The following is a 21,225-nucleotide window of genomic DNA, read 5'->3' as shown; positions in this document are numbered from 1 at the left end:
TGCAAGCTTTATTGGCAAAATTATGAATCATTAATATGGCAGTTATTAGCCACACTCACATCCAGCTTCTACACATATTACTGTGTAAGTTGTTGTTATCAAATAATTTGTTTTTCAAACTTTCAAACTCATATTGATCAGAGCAGCAGGGATGTATCTCCTGCTTCCCAACACTAAGCTCCTGTCCTGGACTTCAGCAGCCCCTCTAGCCCTCACACCGGTTCTTGCGGAAGGACTTGGCCTGCCGGTGGTCATGATGGTTCACCCTGCAGGAGAACACCTCTGCGTTCATCCAGTTCTCTTGGCTCAGCATCAGGGTGCTGCTGCTGCTGTAGCGACTACTCTTCTCTTCTTCTAAGCTGTTCAGGACCCCCTCTGTCACCTCTGTGCCATCTACTTCCCATCTCACTTCAGCTCCCTGAGGAGAGTAGCCGGTCAGCAGGCAGGCCAGTGTGACTGGGCCTCCAGAGAGCTTCTCAGAGGAGGGTTGAAGCAGAGAGACTGAGGGTCTGACCATGGGGCCAGCTGGAGGGAAGATCACAGACACACAAGGAGTAGATTAACTTCAAGTGTAGGACAGAGAGCTGACACGAGACAGTTATGATACATGACAGTGATTAACAGGCCTGTGGATTAACTGTATGATGATACTGTGATAAAACAGAGCAGAGAAACTAGGAAACTGGAGGATATTAGGCTTTGACAAAGAATAAATAATTAGTGAATGTGCTGCTGTATTTGTTTCCTTGATGATAAAATTGAAATGTGTTCAGGAAATGTTAAAGTTTGTCATCTGTTCGTTTCACTTCCTTTTCATCACATCAGACTAATGAACTGTAAAGTCAACTGTTAAAGTGCATCTGTATGAAAACTAATTCATTTAGTCAACAGCATAAAATTTTATATCCAACATGGTGTCAAACATTTTAGTGAAATTCCTCATATCATATTTTAAGTAACAGCTGAGCATTACAGTTATGATACATGACAGAGATTAACAGCATTGTGGATTAACTGTGTGCAGCACACTGTGATCAGACTGAGGAGAGGAGGTCAGAAATAAAACTACATAATGCTTTAATAAAACTGTGTTTTCACACTCAATTAAAATCTTTGTAAAAGTTACAATAATTTAGAGTAAATGTCTTGTTGTTACAGTTATATTCTTGTTGGAAAACAAACAGAGCTGGACTGTTTGTTTCACTTCCTTCTTACTACATCAGACTAATAAACTATAAACTGAGCGATGAAACTGTTAATCTGCAAAAAAAAAATAAAAGATCTTTAAGACAAGAATGTTTTTATTCTGCTGACAGTTTGTAGAAATAAATAGAGGTCCTCTTAGTGTTATACTTTCCGTCTCAGAATTTTTGAAAAAAATATTTATTAACAGATAAATGCAAAAAAAAAACCTTAATTAAAATGGATTAACTCAAAAAATGATTTAAATTTTCAGTACTATATAGCCATGCAGTCCTGATACTGTATTATAGATTCACACTTTATGATACCAAGTTTTCAATAACAGCTACTATGACTAAACCCAGTCATATACACATCATGTAAAACACCCAGAATAAAATCCCTTCTCACATTGTTTTGTTGTATGTTGAGAGCAGAGAAATCATTTCCATAGAGAGGAGGCTTTGCATCATCAGCTGATCCTCCAGAGAACTGAGAAGGTTTATAGTCCTGTCAGTTCAACACTGCAGGACTCACATCTGTCAGTCAACACAGCAGAAAGCACAACCACCATGTCTCTCATCACCATCCTCATCTGGACGCTGACCTGCTGCTGTTTTACAGGTTCATTCACTCAGCAACATTTCAAACATGATGTGCTGCTTTTTCTCTCATTGATTTCTGCTGATAAATGAATGATTTGTTTTTGTCTGCAGGATGCAGCGGTCAGGTGACTGTGACTCAACCTCCAGTAGAGACATCTTCTCCTGGATCCACTGTCACTCTGACCTGTAGGACCAGCCAAGCTGTTTACAGATTTTCTAGTGGTGAGGGTATGTACTGGTATCAACAGAAATCTGGACAGACTCCAAAGCTCCTAATAAAATTTGCAAAAACGCTTGAGTCAGGAACACCATCTCGATTTAGTGGCAGTGGAAGCAGCTCTGACTTCTCTATGACCATCAGTGGAGTTCAGGCTGAAGATGCAGCAGTTTACTACTGTCAGAGTTACCACAGCGGTGCGGTGTTCACACAGTGATTTGTAGTCGTACAAAAACCTCCCTCAGTCAGACTGCAGAGACACTGAGCTGTTACAGCAGGAACTGACTGAAGCTGTTGAAAAAGAAGAGACTCTGACACAGACCACTGAACACAGAGCTGACTGTAACCTCACCAAGCACTAAATACCAAATTGAAAGTTGTTGTTGTTGTTGTTGTTTTAGGGGGTATTTTGAAATAAGGATTTTTAAAATATCTGCTGTGACCAGTTCACTTTCTGTTTACATTACCTGATTAAATTCTCATCAAAAGTTTTGATGTTTCTATAAACAGATGAATTACAAATGTTTACATTTATATTCCCATTAACCTTCTTGATCGTGACGAAAAAACAACAAAAAAACCCTGCTTTTAATTTTTTTCCCACTGTATGTTGTCACCTGTATTATAAATATAAAACACATGTATTTCTTGATCATTGTGAAGCTTTTAAATCTACAGGAATCATTTGATTTCTACTAATTCACCTCAAAAACTAAAGATAATAATGCTGGTAATATAAGTGCTTTATTTGCAGTAATAATCATAATTCCAATTAAAAACATCCATACCCACCACCTGAGCTACATATCACTCATTGAATGTGTGGAAAAGTGGGAGTCATGTAAAGAACAGAAAAGTATGAACACCCAGGAAAGCAGGCAGATAAGTGACTACATCTCTTCCTTATTGAATGCATAACCTTCATATTACTCTCTAATAAGTTGTTGTTAGCACTGTTCCCTCAAACTTTACTATTTACGGAAGAAGCAGGCTGCTTGTTTCATACTGAACTCCTGTCCTGGGCTTCAGGTAAACCATTTGTCATCACTGGGGGAGCACAGAGGCCTGCTGGAGGTGAGAGCAGAGACAAATGAGGACCCTGTTAGTTTAATTTAGAATAAACACTGAAAATGGATCAGAGGCTTGTCTCCAAAACTTATAATTAAATAGTTTTAGGAAACAGTTTAGCCAGAATGCCGAAATGAAAATTCCATTTGCATTATTTTTGTTTGTTTTTTTAATTTAAGTGGTTTTGTAGAAGAGGAGATTTGAAAGTATAAAATGTCTCTAATGTATTTCTGCTCATCTTTAAATGAAAGTGCAGCTTTGAGTATGGATACCGGGCCTGCAAGGCTACTCAGGTTTTCCAGCTGTCAGAGGAATCAGGGTAGACATTTGGAGGACTTCAGGGCAGTAGTAATGGACGTATTCCCTCACCCATCGCTCGATCTAAGCTTTGTATTGCTTCCTGGGTAAGACTCTTACAATCAGAGATTTAGTTAGACTGCGAGCTGATTCAGACAGCCTGTACTGGGGTGCTGGCAGTGTTGTTCTCTCACACACAAAGTTTTTCTTTCCTTCTAAAAACTTTGAAACTCATATTGATCCGAGTGTGCTCACCTCACACTGAGGTCCTCACCTGGGCTTTAGCAGCCACTGCACCCTGCACACTGTCTCCTGCAGAGGGACTGCCTGTGGTCATGATGGATGATTCTGCAGGAGTTGATTTCTCCTTTCAACCAGCTCTACCAGCTTAGCCTCAGTGTGTTACTGTTGCTCTTCTCCTTCGAACTGATCAGGATCCTCTCTCACACATTTGGGGGACCACAGGCCCTACTGGCGGTGAGAGCAGAGAGAAATGAGGAGCCTGCAAATTTAACTCATAATGAACACTAGAAATGGGTAAAAAGCTTAACAACCTTTCACTCAAGAGTCATAGCAGTCAACCACAGTAAGATTTAAAATTCATGAATATTTAAATTATTGTTTATGTTGCTGTAAGTCATTAAAAACAACCTTAAGGATGCAAAAAGACAAGTTGCTGTGCATGTTCTGTGAAATAATATTATTTCTTGAAGGGACTCTCACCATCAGCTCAGCAGGGAGTTCAGATATTGATAATGATCTCAGTTGGTACCTTCAGAAACCTGGACACCCTCCAAAACTCCAACCACAAAACTTTGTACATACTTGGCATTAAATTGCTTGTCAGGAACTCCATCTCATTTTCAGTATCATCATTTTCAGCCTGATATTCAGGCTGAAAATGATATTCAGGCTGAAAATGCAGCAGATTATTACTGTCTGGGCTGTTACAATGATGGCACATTTACACAGTGGCTTGGAGCTGTGCAAAATCTCTTCAGTTTCACTATTATGTTGAACTGTGACAAAAAAAAAAAAAAAGAAAGTCACTTTCTTCTTCAGTTCATAAGAAAAATCATCAGACCCTTCATTTCAGCAACATGGAAAGTTTTATAAAGCCAAATAAGAATTTATCAGAAATCATCAACGATCGTTTGGAACTGAAAGAATAATAACAAAATAAAATTGTAAAAGATTCTATAGAGTGTGATACTGTAATAAACCTGTGAGCGCAGAGGGATGGTTTCACTTTGCATCTCAAATACTTTTTCTCCCTTTACGAACAGAAACACACACACACACACAGAGAGAGAGAGAGATACTTGTTTGCAGGCTGTGTTTTGAATGCTTGATGTGCTTCACTGATCCTAGACCAGTTTAAGAAGAATCAGCGGGAAACATCTGTGCAGAGTGACTGACAGTGAGATTTATCATAATGATAATGATGTTGCTGACTCCCCTGCTGGTCACAATCATGCTCACACTTCAGGGTGAGGAGTGACGTGGTTCTATGTTCTCTGTTACACAGTATTTGACATCACACTGTCATTTTAACAAAGTAACATATTTTAATTTCCAGGATCAGATGCCAGTTCATCTGTGACTCAGTCTCCTGTATTTAAGGCTGCTGCTTTTGGGGAGAAGGTCTCTCTGAGCAGAATTTGTAGCATACTATGCTTATCTCACTACATTTTGTATTACTTCTACTTTGCTGTGTATAATAAGTTAATATAAAAATCATTTTGTTTGTACAGTACATTTTAAATCACAAAGTTATAAGGTGTGTTATATTTTACATAAAATCAAGTTATATGAAATAAGTTTTCATATCATGATATACCACACATAAATACATATTTGGTGGTGACAACAAAGTGACAACAAAGGCCAAAAATAAAAAGTCAAATGATCAGGATAACTTAAGCAAGCAGAAAATGCAGAAATATGTATTTGTTACAGCCTCAAAAGACTTAAAACAGAAATGGATCAGATGATTGGAGAGACTGACTGCAATAACAAGCTGGTAGTGTCAGGTTTATATAGTGAATTGTCATTTATGCTTAGAAATATCTACTCATATATGCTTAGAGTTTTATAATCAATGTCATGTTGGTAGAGGTTTGATCCTTAGTAGTCTGTGGTGACTCTGTATGCCTCCCAGAGCACTCTGGCATGCACACACAACTATAGGAACCTATGTATATTCATGTAACCTCAGTAAAAGAGGAGTGTTATGGGGGGAGAGGACGAGAGCAACCGAGGTCAAGTGGAAGGAATGACACTTGGCTCGGGCCTCCCTCGTATACGAGAAATATAAAGAGCTCTGTTTGGTGTTCAATGCTTTTTGCTGTGTAACTGAATTGTCTTGAACGTTCCAGCGAATAGGTTTATGCTACAAACCTATCAGGTAGCAGTGGTGGTCCATAAACAGGGGCCTGACAATGAAAGGCTTTAAATTTGATTAATAACATTTTACGATCAATTCTACAATTTGCTGGAAGCCCACTAAGGGAGGCAAGAACAGATGTGGTCTTCTGGACTAACTAAAGACTTGGATGGAGAGGACTATGTACATGAAAGTGAGTTACAGTATAGAGAAGAGAACTAAAATGTGCATTATGCTCTAAATTATTTGATGATACTGTATGTTAAAAAACTAGCATTATTATTATTATTATTATTATTATTATTATTATTATTATTATTATTATAAAATAATTTCTTTTATCTTTTTCTTTCATCTTTAAACTTTTATTTTTCCATCCCTGATTGTAATGATGACTCATATTTTATTTCTTATACATTTTTAAATTGTTTAATGCAAACCCAAACTCTCGTTTGCTTAAAGGGATTAGGTAGAAGTTGTTTATTTACTTTTATGCTTGTAATTTTTGTTTAAAGTGAACAATTAATTTACTTGATTAATTCCAAACTATTTATTGTCCAGCAAGAGTGAGGTTTGGAGATATTGTGTTCCTGTTCACCATTAAAATAAATAAACAACTAAAGGACCAGAAGCTTCTTTCAGTTGCTCTGTTAATTACAAAAGATTAGTAAATATTTGATTTGTCCCATTTTGTGTTTCTTCCTTCCTGTTTTGGATCTTTCATGTGTTGGTAAATAGGTTAATCTACAGTACACTACACTCCAGTTATATAGCTACTGTATATAAAAATAAATGATCAATGATAGCTGAACATGAGACCGTTATAGCACATGAGAGAGATTAACAGGCCTGTGGATTAACTGTACTATGGCACTGTGATGAAACAGAGGAGAGGAATTGAGAAGTGAGAGGATATAAGACTTTTCCAAAGTATAACTAATCAGTAAATGTGTCGCTTTATTTTTTTATTATAAAAATTAATTCACCATCTGTTTGTTTCACTTCTTTTTCATCACATCAAAATAAAGAAATGTAAACTCATCCGTTAAAGTGCATTTCCCACAGGGTGAGTGTCAAAAACTTCAATCAAATGTCTCATATTATATTTTCAGTGTCAGACAGCATTAGGGCATTAGACAGTTATGTTACACGACAGAGGTTAGCAGCACTGTGGATTAAATGTGTGCACAACTCTGTGATCAAACTGAGGAGAGAAAGTGATAAAGATGAAAATGTGAGGCTTTAACAAATGTTACTAAATTATATTTTCACAGTCAGTTAAAAATGGAAATCTGTTATGCTAATACAGAGATACTGTCTTGTTGCTACAGTTATATTGTTGGAAAAAATACACATCTGGATTTTATCTGTCATGGTCCTGGATCGTTGACTCAATATTTTGGGCAATGCAGCAAAGATTATAAACCAGAGTACTGCAGTCTCACACCAGAGGAGTCTTTTTACTGGTTCATGGGATTAGCTGTCTTCTCGCCACTCAGTTCGTCCAACAGTTTGTCCTATTAACTAAATCCAAGTGGCCATCTCCAGCAAACTAATCAAACTGTTTCCCACTTTTGAGCTGGGAGGAATTAAAACTGAGTTTCCTGTTTCTGAGTGGGCTAACTATAAAACTGGGATCACTGCTCCTGTGCTGCCTAATATTAAAACTGTTTTTCTTACTTCTCAACCAGTTAAAAATAAATCTGGGTTTTCTGGTGGTAAGCTGCCTGACAATAAAACTTAAATATATGTTGCTAAAAAAAAAAACAAACTGATTCAACCCATAATTGCAAAGACTGTTTCAATCTTCAGAGACTGAGTCATGGCCACTAAGTCTGTAAAGGCTGACACAGATATTGGATTTTTCATAAGCTGTGATTTTATTTTGTGATTAAGATTTGGGTTTTTTTTACAGCACGGTTTGAAAGAACAACATGGATAATATTAGCTGATCAAATTACCATGCAAATCAATACAGAGTGAAATGTTTGCAGAAATATCGCAAGAAAATAAACATGTAGCTTCATCAAACTATAAAACACATCATATGCAGACAGGAAGTGTTGCTGAAGCTCTACTCTGAGCAGTGGTCAGGGTCCAGGGTTTGAGTGACGGGGCTCTGTCCACTCAGACTGGCCTCACAGCTCACTGAGCCCGCCTTCCTCCACTGGTCTGCAGAGAGGCTCAGGGTGCTGCTCCAGCTGTAGCGGCCGTCTGTCCCCAAGACCTCCAGGCTGTTTGAAACCCCTGAGGATGTGCTGGTGCCCCCCACCTTCCAGCCCAAATTCCAGTTTGAGGGGAAGCCCCCGGTGGCCAAACACACCACAGTGGCACTACTCTGTTTGTCTTCCTCTTTGGATGGAGGGAGGACAGTGAGCGTGGGCCTCACCACACCCGCTGGAGGAGAAAAGGTTGAAGATAACCGAAAAAAGAGATACAAATGTACAAACATCTGAATAAATATATTGTCAGTGATTACTGATCAAACCTTTATTTTTTCATACTGTGTTACAGTTAATAACTTGACCCTGAGATAATTTTCTTATTTGAAACCGACAAAGCTAAAGCACTCATGAGAATACAGTTAAAACTTCACATCTGTTTCTTTCACTTCCTTTAAACTTCATTTAAAATCGATCAACCATGAACACAAAATTGATCTAAATATACTGAGTAAATTTATTTTTTCTAATATAAGTTGACAAAACAAAGATCAATATTTGTTTTTATTTTATAATTCATGAGTAAAAATATATTTTAAAACAAAGTGAACTAAAACGTCACTAACACAGCTTTTAATATTGTAACCAGATAATATTTAAAGAAGCAAAATGAACCAAAAAGAACATAAAAATTTTGTTTCCTGTAAGTTCAGTTCCATCAAAGACCGAATGAATATAGATTTAAGAAAAGTTTCTTCAAAAATGTTGCCATCAGCGTAATAATAATCACTGAATTTAACCAAAGTTCTGTTTAATGTTGTTTAATTGTTTTTTTAAATGCCTAATAAATACTACATTTTTCAAAAATGACAATTTCTGGTACTTACAGCCAACAATGAGTTTGGTTCCTCCACCAAAAGTGTACCACAGTGATACAAACTCATTAAGTGGCCGTACAAAAACCTCCTGCTCTCTGAACAAACCTCTAACCACTGAAAATGAACCTTTTTTTTTCATGTAAAACATCACAGTACACCTTATTGAACACAGAAGATGATTCAACTAAAGTGACTTAAAATTATTTAATGAATTTAAATCATGATTATCATAATTGTATTTTTAGTATTAAGAACTGAAAGACAAAACTTAATATTCACATTACACATATTTATTTATTTTAAAACACACAAAACTCTGTTTAACACAGCAACCAGAAAGGCTTCAAAAAATCATAAATTATGAAACTATGACAATACGGGTATTTTGTTTTTGTTGATACCAAAATCAAAAATAAGCATACAGACCAGAGTGCCATTTTAATCCAAGTGTGAAAAATACGTAAATATGTTTCCAAATATGTTTTTCTCTACTGAATAAAATTATTAATGGTGTTAATTCAAACAATTTTTCTTCTATTTTGTGCCCCACATTGCCCTCAGTGTGTTGAGAGCAGAGAAATGATTTCCATAGAGAGGAGGCTTTGCATCATCAGCTGATCCTCCAGAGAACTGAGAAGGTTTATAGTCCTGTCAGTTCAACACTGCAGGACTCACATCTGTCAGTCAACACAGCAGAAAGCACAACCACCATGTCTCTCATCACCATCCTCATCTGGACGCTGACCTGCTGCTGTTTTACAGGTTCATTCACTCAGCAACATTTCAAACATGATGTGCTGCTTTTTCTCTCATTGATTTCTGCTGATAAATGAATGATTTGTTTTTGTCTGCAGGATGCAGCGGTCAGGTGACTGTGACTCAACCTCCAGTAGAGACATCTTCTCCTGGATCCACTGTCACTCTGACCTGTAGGACCAGCCAAGCTGTTTACAGATTTTCTAGTGGTGAGGGTATGTACTGGTATCAACAGAAATCTGGACAGACTCCAAAGCTCCTAATAAAATTTGCAAAAACGCTTGAGTCAGGAACACCATCTCGATTTAGTGGCAGTGGAAGCAGCTCTGACTTCTCTATGACCATCAGTGGAGTTCAGGCTGAAGATGCAGCAGTTTACTACTGTAAGAGTTACCATGAAAAAAACAGTGCTGCAGTGATCACACAGTGATTTGTAGTCATACAAAAACCTCCCTCAGTCAGACTGCAGAGACACTGAGCTGTTACAGCAGGAACTGACTGCAGCTGCTAAAAAGAAAAGACTCTGACACAGACCAGTGAACACAGGGCTGACAGTAACCTCACCAAGCACTAAATACCAAATTGAAAGTTATTGTTGTTGTTTAAGGGGGCATTTTGAAATAAGGATTTTGAAATATCTGCTGTGACCAGTTCACTTTCTGTTTACATTAGCTGATTAAATTCAGATCAGAAGTTTTGATGTTTCTATAAACAGATGAATTACAAATGTTTACATTTATATTCCCATTAACCTTCTTGATCGTGTTGAAAAAACCCTGCTTTTCAATTTTTTTCCCACTGTATGCTGTCACCTGTATTATAAATATAAAACACATGTATTTCTTGACCATTGTCAAGCTTTTAAATCTACGGCAATCCTGATAGCAACACCGTAGTTTCAGGTGCTGTACATCTCGTATCTTCACAACATAGACAATTGCCTTCAGATGACCCCAAAGATAAAAGTCTAAGGGGGTCAGATTGGGAGACCTCGGGGGCCATTCAACTGGCCCACGACGACCAATCCACTTTCCAGGAAACTGTTCATCTAGGAATGCTCAGACCTGGCACCCATAATGTGGTGGTGCACCATCTTGCTGGTAAAACCCAGGGAATGTGCCAGCTCCAGTGCATAAAGAGGGAAACACATCATCATGTAGCAATTTCAAATATCCAGTGGCCTTGAGGTTTCCATTGATGAAGAATGGACCCACTATCGTTGTACCCCATATACCACACCAAACCATCACTTTTGTTGTTCCAACAGTCTTGGAGGGATCCATCCAGTGTGGGTTAGTGTCAGACCAATAGCGGTGGGTTTTTTTGTTAACTTCACCATTCACATAAAAGTTTGCCTCATCACTGAACAAAATCTTCTGCGTGAACTGAGGGTCCTGTTCCAATTTTTGTTTTGCCCATTCTGCAATTTCTGTGCGCCGATCTGGGTCATCCTCATACATCCTCATACCTCAGACTTCCTATTTACTTGGCATCAACTCACTTCTCAGCAACACGTCTCAGTTCAGAGGCAGTACATATGGTTCTCAAAACACTTTATCCATCAGTGATATTCACGCTGAAGATGCTGGAGATTATTACTGTCGGGCTTCACACAATGATTTATAGCTGTAAAAAAATATGGTCTTCAATCTGGCTTAAACACAAGACAAGTAAATGGTAAATGGCCTGTATTTATATAGTGCTTTTACTGGTCCCTAAGGACCCCAAAGCGCTTTACATATCCAGTCATCCACCCATTCACACACACATTCACACACTGGTGAAGTGCACCCTCCACCCCTAACCCACAGATTTCTTCTCAATCAAAGAGAAAGATTTAGAAAGTCAAATGATATAATACATGAGCAATTAGCAATATCCCATCAACTCAAAGTAATTTCTCATTAAGGCCATAAAAACTTAAGTTTCATATATAACAGTCACACCACTGATGAACAGTGAGCCTGCTTTGGAAATAAATTAAACATCACTCATATTTTGTGACTGAAATAAAATGTCTAAACAGTTTGAAGCTCTAAATGTATTTATATTTAGTATGAACTTGTAATGAACCACTGGTATCAGATGCCAGTTCATCTGTGACTGTGTATCCTGTATTTAAGGCTGCTGCTTTGGGGCAGATGGTCTCTCTGAGCTGTACAGCCAGTAAAGGAGTTGACAATGATCTCAGCTGGTATCTACAGAAACCTGGACAGCCTCTGAAACTGCTGTTTCACAAAATCAGCAGATTTGAATCTGATACTCTAAGTCATTTCAGCAGCAGTGGATCTGAGGCTGAATTCTGACAATCAACTGAGTTCAGGCCCCAGATGGAGGAGATTACTACTGTATGGGAGTGTATTCTGACCCAGCATGCACACACTGATATCAAGTCATCGAAAGTGAAGCATATATTTTCTTCTTTTCAGTTATTAAGATTACTTAAAATGAAGTGGCACAATTTAGGGTCTGTATTATTTGATATTGTGGTCGTAGATTTCTTTTCTCATGTATTAATCACATATTTTAATCATATCGCTTTAGTATAGCAAGATCACTCCTGTTACCAGTATGCATGCATGTGGAATGTTATCATAAGTGGGCCCCAGGTTTTATTGCACCTTCACAGAGGGTTCATTGTAGACTTGAAGATCTCCAGACATCCTGGTCTTAGGGAGGTGACGGCTAAGCAGAAAGCAAGGTCATAATTCTCTCTGTGAGGAAGGAGGCTTAAAGATGGAGCTGATGGTATAACCCCCCCGTGAGATGAGCTAACATGTAAGAGTTTGTGGTATGTTTTGTCTGTCTCTGTGTATAAAGGTGCAAGGACGACGGCCAGAATTCAGACATGATCCTAGTGTTCTGGCTGCGACGTTTCTCTGCACATTGCAATGTGTTTTTTGAACCATTTCAAAACGCTCACTGGGTGTGTTGCAGGTTAAAATTTCCATAACAATATTTACCTCACAACATCACTGTACATAATGAGGTAATATAAAAATAAAAATATTTTGTAGAGTAAATTGTATTAATCACATTGTTATAATGAGAAATAAAACATTTGGAATAATTGGGTAGAAGTTGCTGATTTACATATTTGATTATGAGCACACTAACTAAGATACATTCTACACTGACATTTTTGAGCTTTTATTTTCTAGAGCTCTTCATGGTTTTAATTTCAGGTGAAACATTTATTTATTGAATCAAATTCAAGTTATTTATTTTTCCACAAGAGTAAAATTTGGAGATATTGTCTTCCTGCTAAAAGAAATAAATACATGACCACAAGCTTCTTTCAGCTATTCCCTTAATTTTAAGAGATCAACACATATTTGATTTGTCCCAGATGTTCCAATTTTTGTTTTGGCCCAGTCACACAGGCCAGTGTGACTGGGCCTCCAGAGAGCTTCTCAGAGGAGGGTTGAAGCAAAGAGACTGAGGGTCTGACCATGGGGCCAGCTGGAGGGAAGATCACAGACACACAAGGAGCAGATTAACTTGTGCTGCAGGACAGATAGCTGACACGAGACAGTTATGATACATGACAGAGATTAACAAGCCTGTGGATTAACTGTATGATGAAAAGAAATTTCTCAGAGAAACTTAGAAATTGGAGGATATTAGGCTTTGACAAAGTATAAATAATTAGTGAACGTACCGCTGTATTTGTTTTCTTGATGATAAAAACTGAAATGTGTACAGGAAACATTAAAGTTTGTCATCTGTTTGTTTCACTTCCTTTTCATCACATCAGACTAACGAACTGTAAAGTCAACCGTTAAAGTGCATCTGTACGAAAACTAATTAATTTAGTCAACACCATAAAATGTAATATCCAACATGGTGTCAAACATTTCAGTGGAATTCTTCATATCATATTTTTAGTAACACCTGACTATTACACAGTTATGATACATGACAGAGATTAACAGCACTGTGTATTAACTGTGTGCATCACACTGTGATCAGACTGAGGAGAGGAGGTCAGAAATAGAAGTACATAACACTTTAATTAAATTGTGTTTTCACACTCAATTAAAATCCTTGTAAAAGTTACAATAATTTAGAGTAAATGTCTTGTTGTTACAGGTATATTCTTGATGGAAAACAAACAGAGCTGGACTTTGTCATCTGTTTGTTTCACTTCCTTTTTACTACATCAGACTAATAAACTATAAAGTCAGAGATGAAACTATTAATCTGCAAATAATAAAATAATCTTTAATACATGAATGATATTATTCTAACTGTTTGTATAAATAAATCAAATCATAGATTCCTTTTGCTATGTTTTCAGTCTCAGATTTTGTGAAAAAAATATTTATTCACAAAACAAAAACAACCCTTACTTCAAGCAGATTAACTCAATACATTATTTCAATTCTCAGTACTATATAAACATGATATACTGTATACTTATATGATAATACTGTATTATAGATTTAAACTCTACTGATACCAAGTTTTCAGTATTGCCAATATCACCAAATCCAATCACATCATGTAAAACACCCAGAATAAAATCTTGTTTAAATACATTCTGATGACATATTTCAAATAGTAATAGTTTAATATTTTGTAGTAATGAGGAGATTTAGATACTTACAGTGAATGATGAGTTTGGTTCCTCCACCAAAAGTGTACCGCCGTACAAAAACCTCCCACACTCTGATCAAACATCTAACCCTTGAAAATCAGCTCTTTTCCCCACTAAACTTCAGTTCACAAGGTGAAAGCATTTGCTATAAAATACATCTAACTATATATATTTTTAAAAAATTATGATCATTTTCAACATTTTTGTTTTGCTGGTTGATCCAAGGAAGTAAAATATATACTTGAGAACAAATGTGGCATTTTAAACCAGATGTTCTCATCTTTCCTGAACTATTTGTCTGTATTCTGTTAGAATCATAATATCATAACAATTCATTTTGATATCAAAAGTATTTCTTCTCACATTGTGTTGTTGTGTGTTGAGAGCAGAGAAATCATTTCCATAGAGAGGAGGCTTTGCATCATCAGCTGATCCTCCAGAGAACTGAGAAGGTTTATAGTCCTGTGAGTTCAACACTGCAGGACTCACATCTGTCAGTCAACACAGCAGAAAGCACAACCACCATGACTCTCATCACCATCCTCATCTGGACGCTGACCTGCTGCTGTTTTACAGGTTAATTCACTCAGCAACATTTCAAACATGATGTGCTGCTTTTTCTCTCATTGATTTCTGCTGATAAATGAATGATTTGTTTTTGTCTGCAGGATGCAGCGGTCAGGTGACTGTGACTCAACCTCCAGTAGTGACATCTACTCCTGGATCCACTGTCACTCTGACCTGTAGGACCAACCCAGCTGTTGCCACATATACTGATGGGGATCAGGGCATGTTTTGGTATCAACATAAATCTGGACAGACACCAAAGCTCCTAATAAAATATGTGAAAACACTTGAGTCAGGAACACCATCTCAATTTAGTGCCAGTGGAAGCAGCTCTGACTTCTCTATGACCATCAGTGGAGTTCAGGCTGAAGATGCAGCAGTTTATTACTGTAAGAGTCAACATACCGGTTACGTGTTCACACAGTGATTTGTAGTCGTACAAAAACCTCCCTCAGTCAGACTGCAGAGACACTGAGCTGTTACAGCAGGAACTGACTGCAGCTGTTGAAGCTGAAGAGAAACAGAACACAGATCTGACGAGCGCAAAAAACAAAAACAAAAACAAAAAAACCCCACTAATATCATTAATCACTTCATAGAGATTCATACGGAGTGTAAAGAACCTAAACAGATCAAATTATTTTATCTTCACATGTAATCACCACAAATAAAACATTATATAATATACAATATAATATAACATTTATTATATTAAATATCACCACATACAATGAAGTGACATACATTTTTTCTTTTGCATTCCACACTATATTTTTGCACAGATTAGTTTCAAAGTAGTTTTCAAAATAACAATCTTTTGGTGTACTGTGTATTTTTTGTCAAAAAAAGCAAATAAAGAAACAATAACAAATGTATTTCTTAAAAGAACACAAAAAATCATTGTACTCAATCAGATGAAAATCTCATCACTTTCAAAGATTAATGCTCGTGTTCTATCAGCTCAGAGGTTTTTAACACTAAAATGCCAAAAATTTAACAGTTTCAATGATACTGGTATATTGTGAATCTATCACATTTGACCTCTGAGCTCACTTTTACATTTCACATCTGCCTTTTCTATCCAACTTAACACCAAAAAGCATTATATCTTTACAAAAACCTTTGTAAAGAGAAAGAGAATGAAATTCAAATATACTCTAGTCTAAAAAACTATAATAAGCTCAAGTTATTTGTGTCCAATTATATACAAACAATTAACTTTGTATGATTTGAATTCAAAGTAATAATAATAATAATCATAAATAATCATAAATGCTATCCCCTTAATTGTAAATAGTTCCCAGAGAGTGAGCTGCCTTCTGCCTCTTGCCTTCTTATTTTTTTGTGTGTCTGACACAAATTTTCCATCCTGATTTCACTCTGACAGTCTGTCTGTGACGGTTCTCAGTCATCCAGGTCATTGTAGTCTTAGGAGCTTGGAAAAGGAGCTTGACAGTCAGTTCAAGCTGATGATGTAGGAGAATAATGTAGTATGGGAGTGCATGAAGACCCAGTTTTTACACAGAGATAATATATGTTATTTAATAAAAAAAAATAGTACTATTAAGAACTGTAATCAAAGTTAAAGATGTACATAGCCAGGGAAAATTAAACAAGCAGAAAATGTTTGAAATATTAGAAAAAGCTAAACTATAAAAATGTTTTCAGCAGAGTTTTAAAAACAACTCACAGAGTCAGCCAAGCTCATTCAACTTTTAGGTGCTACAATCTGAAAATTGTAAAAAGAAAAACAGATCAGATGATGGTACAAAGTGGGTCCTATAACAAGGTCATAGCAGCTTTCCTATACAAACAGGACACCATGGAACTGCAAGGTTTTACATATGAGTAGAAGAATAATTGACTGACATCTCCAACGTTAATTGACTATTACATGTGATGCAGTTGTTTTATTTTGAAGTCAGTTAAAACAAAACAAAAAAATCAACCAATCTTATTGTTAGAAATGAATCTCTTTAGAATAAAATTGTGCTTTAAAATTAAACTTTGTATGCAAATTATTTCATTAGAATTGAGTAAATTTGCCTGCTTACATATTTGATTCTGGTTTCATAATGCCTCAGTGGTTTTTGTAAACATATTAAAACATGTAAGCTTTTGTTTTCTAGTCCTTTGTGTCATTTTGTTGTAAACAGAATAATGAAATGTCTGAATACCGTCTTCCTTCTCAACATTGAAGAAAGACAAAAAAGTTTTATAATATTCTGGATAACTGCAAGCTTTATTGACACAAACATGAATCATTAATATGACAAGTACAATCACAACCAGCTGCTGAGCTGCACATGTCACTCTTTAGCTTGTTGTTCTTGTCAGCACTTTACATCAGTGTCGTTCTCTCACACACACAGCTTTATTTCCTTCTACAAACAAAAGCACATATAGATCAGAGAAGCGGGTGTCTTTCTCCTGCTCCCCACACACCCGGCTCCTGTCCTGGGCTTCAGTAACTCCTCTAGCCTTCACACCAGCTCCTGCTCAGGGACTGGGACTGTGTGTGGCCATGATGGATGACCTTACAGGAGTAAAGCTCTCCCTTCAACCAGCTTTTCTGGCTCAGGGTCAGGGTGCTGCTGCTGCTGTAGCGATCACTCTTCTTCTCCTCTGAGCTGGTCAGGACCCCTTCTGTCACCTCTCTGCCATCCACCTCCCATCTCACCTCGGCTCCCTCTGGAGAGTAGCTGGTCAACAGGCAGGCCAGTGTGGTCGTGCACCCAGAGAGATCCTCAGGGGAGGGTTGAAGCAAAGAGACTGAGGGTCTGACCATGGGGCCAGCTGGAAGGGAGAGCAGGGACACACAAGGAGCAGATTAACTTCTGCTGTAGGACAGAGAGCTGAACATGACACAGTTATGATACATGACAGAGATTAACAGCATCGTGGAAAAAATGGAAAAATAACAATGACAAGTAATGACAAAGTTGTAATTTCACATTTAAAGTTGGAATTTTCCCCTATGTCAAATATCTTTTTTTTTTCTAAATCTGCCATAAAAGTAATTATATTGTACAACATCTAGTTCCTACATTTATTTTCTTAACTGAAAAAATAAACCGTCTGTACAGACTGCCATCTGTTTGTTTCACTTCCATTTTACTACCTCAAAGTACTGAACCATAAACTCAGCGATGGAACCGTTAAATTGCATCTAAATAAAACTCTTTTATTTTTTAAGGCAAGAATGTGAAACCTTTTTATCCAGCTAACTGTTTGTACAAATAAATAAAATCAAAGATTCCTCGTGTTATTTTCAGCCTCAGATATTGTGAAAAAATATTTGTTCATACATGAATACAAAAAACTTAATTAAAATAGATTTATTCAAAATATAATTTAAATTTCCAGTACTATATAAACAATCAGTCATGATACTGTATTATATATTCACACTTTCTGATACCAAGTTTTCAATAACATCTACTATGACTAAACCCAATCATATACACATCATGTAAAACACCCAGAATAAAATTTAACACACAATGTTTAAATACATTCTGATGACATATTTCAAAGAGTAGTAGTATAATATTTTTTGGTAATGAGGAGATTTAGATACTTACAGTGAATGATGAGTTTAGTTCCTCCACCAAAAGTCCACCACAGTGATACAAACTCATTAAGTGGCTGTACAAAAACCTCCCACACTCTGATCAAGCATCTAACCACTGAAAATTAATTATTTTCCCCAGTAAACTTCACATTTTAGAAAATATTTATAATAAAAGTGTTTGTGTTCAAATGGCTTTCTTTTAAAAGAAAACAATTTAGGAATGTTTTCATAGTTTTGCTTCATTCAAAAAGTAAAATCTAAACTTTCCAACTAACCTGCCATTTTAATCCAGATGTTAAAAAGAATCGCTTTTCTGAAGTATTTTCCAGTGTTTTGTTAGAATCATAATCATGTGATGACAATTTCTTTAGTTCTAAAAAGTATTGCTTCTCACATTGCTTTGTTGTGTGTTGAGAGCAGAGAAATCATTTCCATAGAGAGGAGGCTTTGCATCATCAGCTGATTCTCCAGAGAACTGAGAAGGTTTATAGTCCTGTGAGTTCAACACTGCAGGACTCACATCTGTCAGTCAACACAGCAGAAAGCACAACCACCATGACTCTCATCACCATCCTCATCTGGACGCTGACCTGCTGCTGTTTTACAGGTTCATTCACTCAGCAACATTTCAAACATGATGTGCTGCTTTTTCTCTCATTGATTTCTGCTGATAAATGAATGATTTGTTTTTGTCTGCAGGATGCAGCGGTCAGGTGACTGTGACTCAACCTCCAGTAGTGACATCTACTCCTGGATCCACTGTCACTCTGACGTGTAAAATCAACCGAGCTGTTGCAAACTGTGATGGTAAACCATGTTTATCGTGGTATCAACAGAAATCTGGACAGACTACTAAGCTCCTAATAAAGCAAGGGAGCATAACTCAGTCAGGAACACCATCTCGATTTAGTGGCAGTGGAAGCAGCTCTGACTTCTCTATGACCATCAGTGGAGTTCAGGCTGAAGATGCAGCAGTTTACTACTGTTTTAGTGATCATGGAAATTTTGTCTTCACACAGTGATTTGTAGTCGTACAAAAACCTCCCTCAGTCAGACTGCAGAGACACTGAGCTGTTACAGCAGGAACTGACTGCAGCTACTGAAGAGGAAGAGACTCTGACACAGACCACAGACCAGAGCTGACAGTAACCTCACTAAGCACTAACAACAGAATTAAATTGAGATATTACATGTCTATAGGGCATTTTGAAATAAGGATTTTAAAATTATCTGCTTTCATTAAGTCATTTTCTGTTGACATTACATTACTTGACATTTCACATAAAGAGTTTTGCTGTTTCTATGAACAGATGAATCATAAATGTTTACATTTATATTCATATTAAGCTTCTTGAGGATGATGAAAAAATATTTTCTGCCAAAAAGAACTCAACGGCTCATCTTTACCAAAAAAATATTTTTATGATACCCTTTTAAAACTTTTGGGAAAATATTCTGTTGAGTATTGAGACAAAAGTTGAACTTTTAGCCAGTAAAACTAAGACTGCATTTCATAAATAGCATGTTACCAATAGTCAAATACGATGGTGCTAGTGTGATGGTCTACTTTGCTGGTTTGCTGTTTCAGGATCTGGCTGAGATGCCATAGTTGATGATTTCTGCTCTCTACAAGGAAATCCTGAAGAAGAATGCCCAGCTATTAGTTTGTGCCCAGAAGCTCAACAGCATTCAGATTATGCAACAGGACAATGATCCTAAACATTCCAGCAAGTGGAGACTAATGAATAGTTAATTTCTTTTTCAAAAAGAATGTTTTTGGAGTGGCCTAGTCAAAATCTGGACTTAAATCCAGTTAAGATGCTTTGCCACGATCTTAAACCAGTCATCCATGCTTGAAAACCCTGCAGTGATGCTGAATTAAAACAAATTGCAAAGAAGAGTTGGCGGAAATTCCTCCACAGAAAGACACATTGCCAGGTATTGCAAACACTTGATTGCTGCCAAGGGTGAAACATCCAGTTATTAGGTTTAGGGGGAAATTACTACTTTACAGAGGACCATGTCAGTTTGGATAACTTTTTTCTTATTAAATGAAATCACCATTTAAAAAGTACATTTTTAATTTAGCTGGGTTATGTCTTGATGCAAGACATCCAGGTAAGGAAATCCCAAAAGTCTAATTCTGTTCATCTCAATGTTTGGTGATGTGAAACATGTTAGTGTGACAAATATGCAAAAAAAAAAAAAAAACGTCCTATGATTTCTATCAAATCTCTTCTCAGGATCTTTTTCTTAATTCACTGGTAGTAGATCTGGATCACAATACACTTGAACCATCAGTGGTATTCAGGCTGAAGATGCTGAGTATTACTGTCTGGGCGTTCACGGTGGTGGAGTGTTTACACAGTAACTTAGAGCTCCTCTAAATTTTCAGTTTAAAGGCTGCAGGGGCAGAGTGTTGGTGAAGAGACTGTGATAAGATTAACTGGCCTGCGGAACACAACGAGGTCAAGCACAAACACAATGAATCTACATGAACTGGAGCAAACTCATAGTTGCATTTACTTTAATTTATATCACCACAATTATTGTGTTTTCAAGTACATGACTGTTTTAAATATAAGTCAGTTGAGAGTGGCAGGATGGAGAGGAAGGGGAGTAGGGCAAGAAAACAAGAGTTAAAGTGAAAGCTGGTAAAAAGTAAAAAAGATAATAGTTATTTGATTACTGATAAAATCTTTACAGAGATCTTAAGGGTCCAAACACAGTTCTTCTCAAAACACATCGGGTACCCGGTGTGGATCCAGATGTCAACTTTCAGGGTCCTGGGTTTAGTGTCCAAGCATATTGGGTGCCAAATGTCAATCTGCGAGACCCACAACCCTTATATAGGACGTCTGGGTCTAATCTCTGTTAAAAAAGTTCTAACCTCTGATCCTATGAGTCTCACTTAGTAGGTAGTGCAGAGGTCA

At 37.0% G+C, this 21,225-nt stretch overlaps 4 gene segments (V, D, J or C); 3 read left to right on the top strand and 1 right to left on the bottom strand.

The window, feature by feature from the left end:
• Window positions 1-189: 189 nt before the first annotated feature.
• LOC109195812 (Ig kappa chain C region, B allele-like) lies at window positions 190-18,589 on the bottom strand. The segment is given in 3 exon segments: window positions 190-525; window positions 18,303-18,407; window positions 18,568-18,589. Coding segments are annotated over 3 exon segments (432 nt in total).
• LOC109195901 (Ig kappa chain V region BS-5-like) lies at window positions 1,662-2,521 on the top strand. The segment is given in 2 exon segments: window positions 1,662-1,806; window positions 1,899-2,521. Coding segments are annotated over 2 exon segments (375 nt in total).
• LOC109195895 (Ig kappa chain V region BS-5-like) lies at window positions 9,414-9,996 on the top strand. The segment is given in 2 exon segments: window positions 9,414-9,557; window positions 9,650-9,996. Coding segments are annotated over 2 exon segments (384 nt in total).
• On the top strand, window positions 14,568-15,227 carry LOC109195896 (Ig kappa chain V region BS-5-like). The segment is given in 2 exon segments: window positions 14,568-14,727; window positions 14,820-15,227. Coding segments are annotated over 2 exon segments (378 nt in total).
• Window positions 18,590-21,225: the final 2,636 nt, after the last annotated feature.

This window comes from Oreochromis niloticus, linkage group LG19 (assembly GCF_001858045.2).
Source record: "Oreochromis niloticus isolate F11D_XX linkage group LG19, O_niloticus_UMD_NMBU, whole genome shotgun sequence".
Lineage (NCBI taxonomy): Eukaryota > Metazoa > Chordata > Actinopteri > Cichliformes > Cichlidae > Oreochromis > Oreochromis niloticus.
This window is presented reverse-complemented; position numbering and strand designations above follow the sequence as displayed.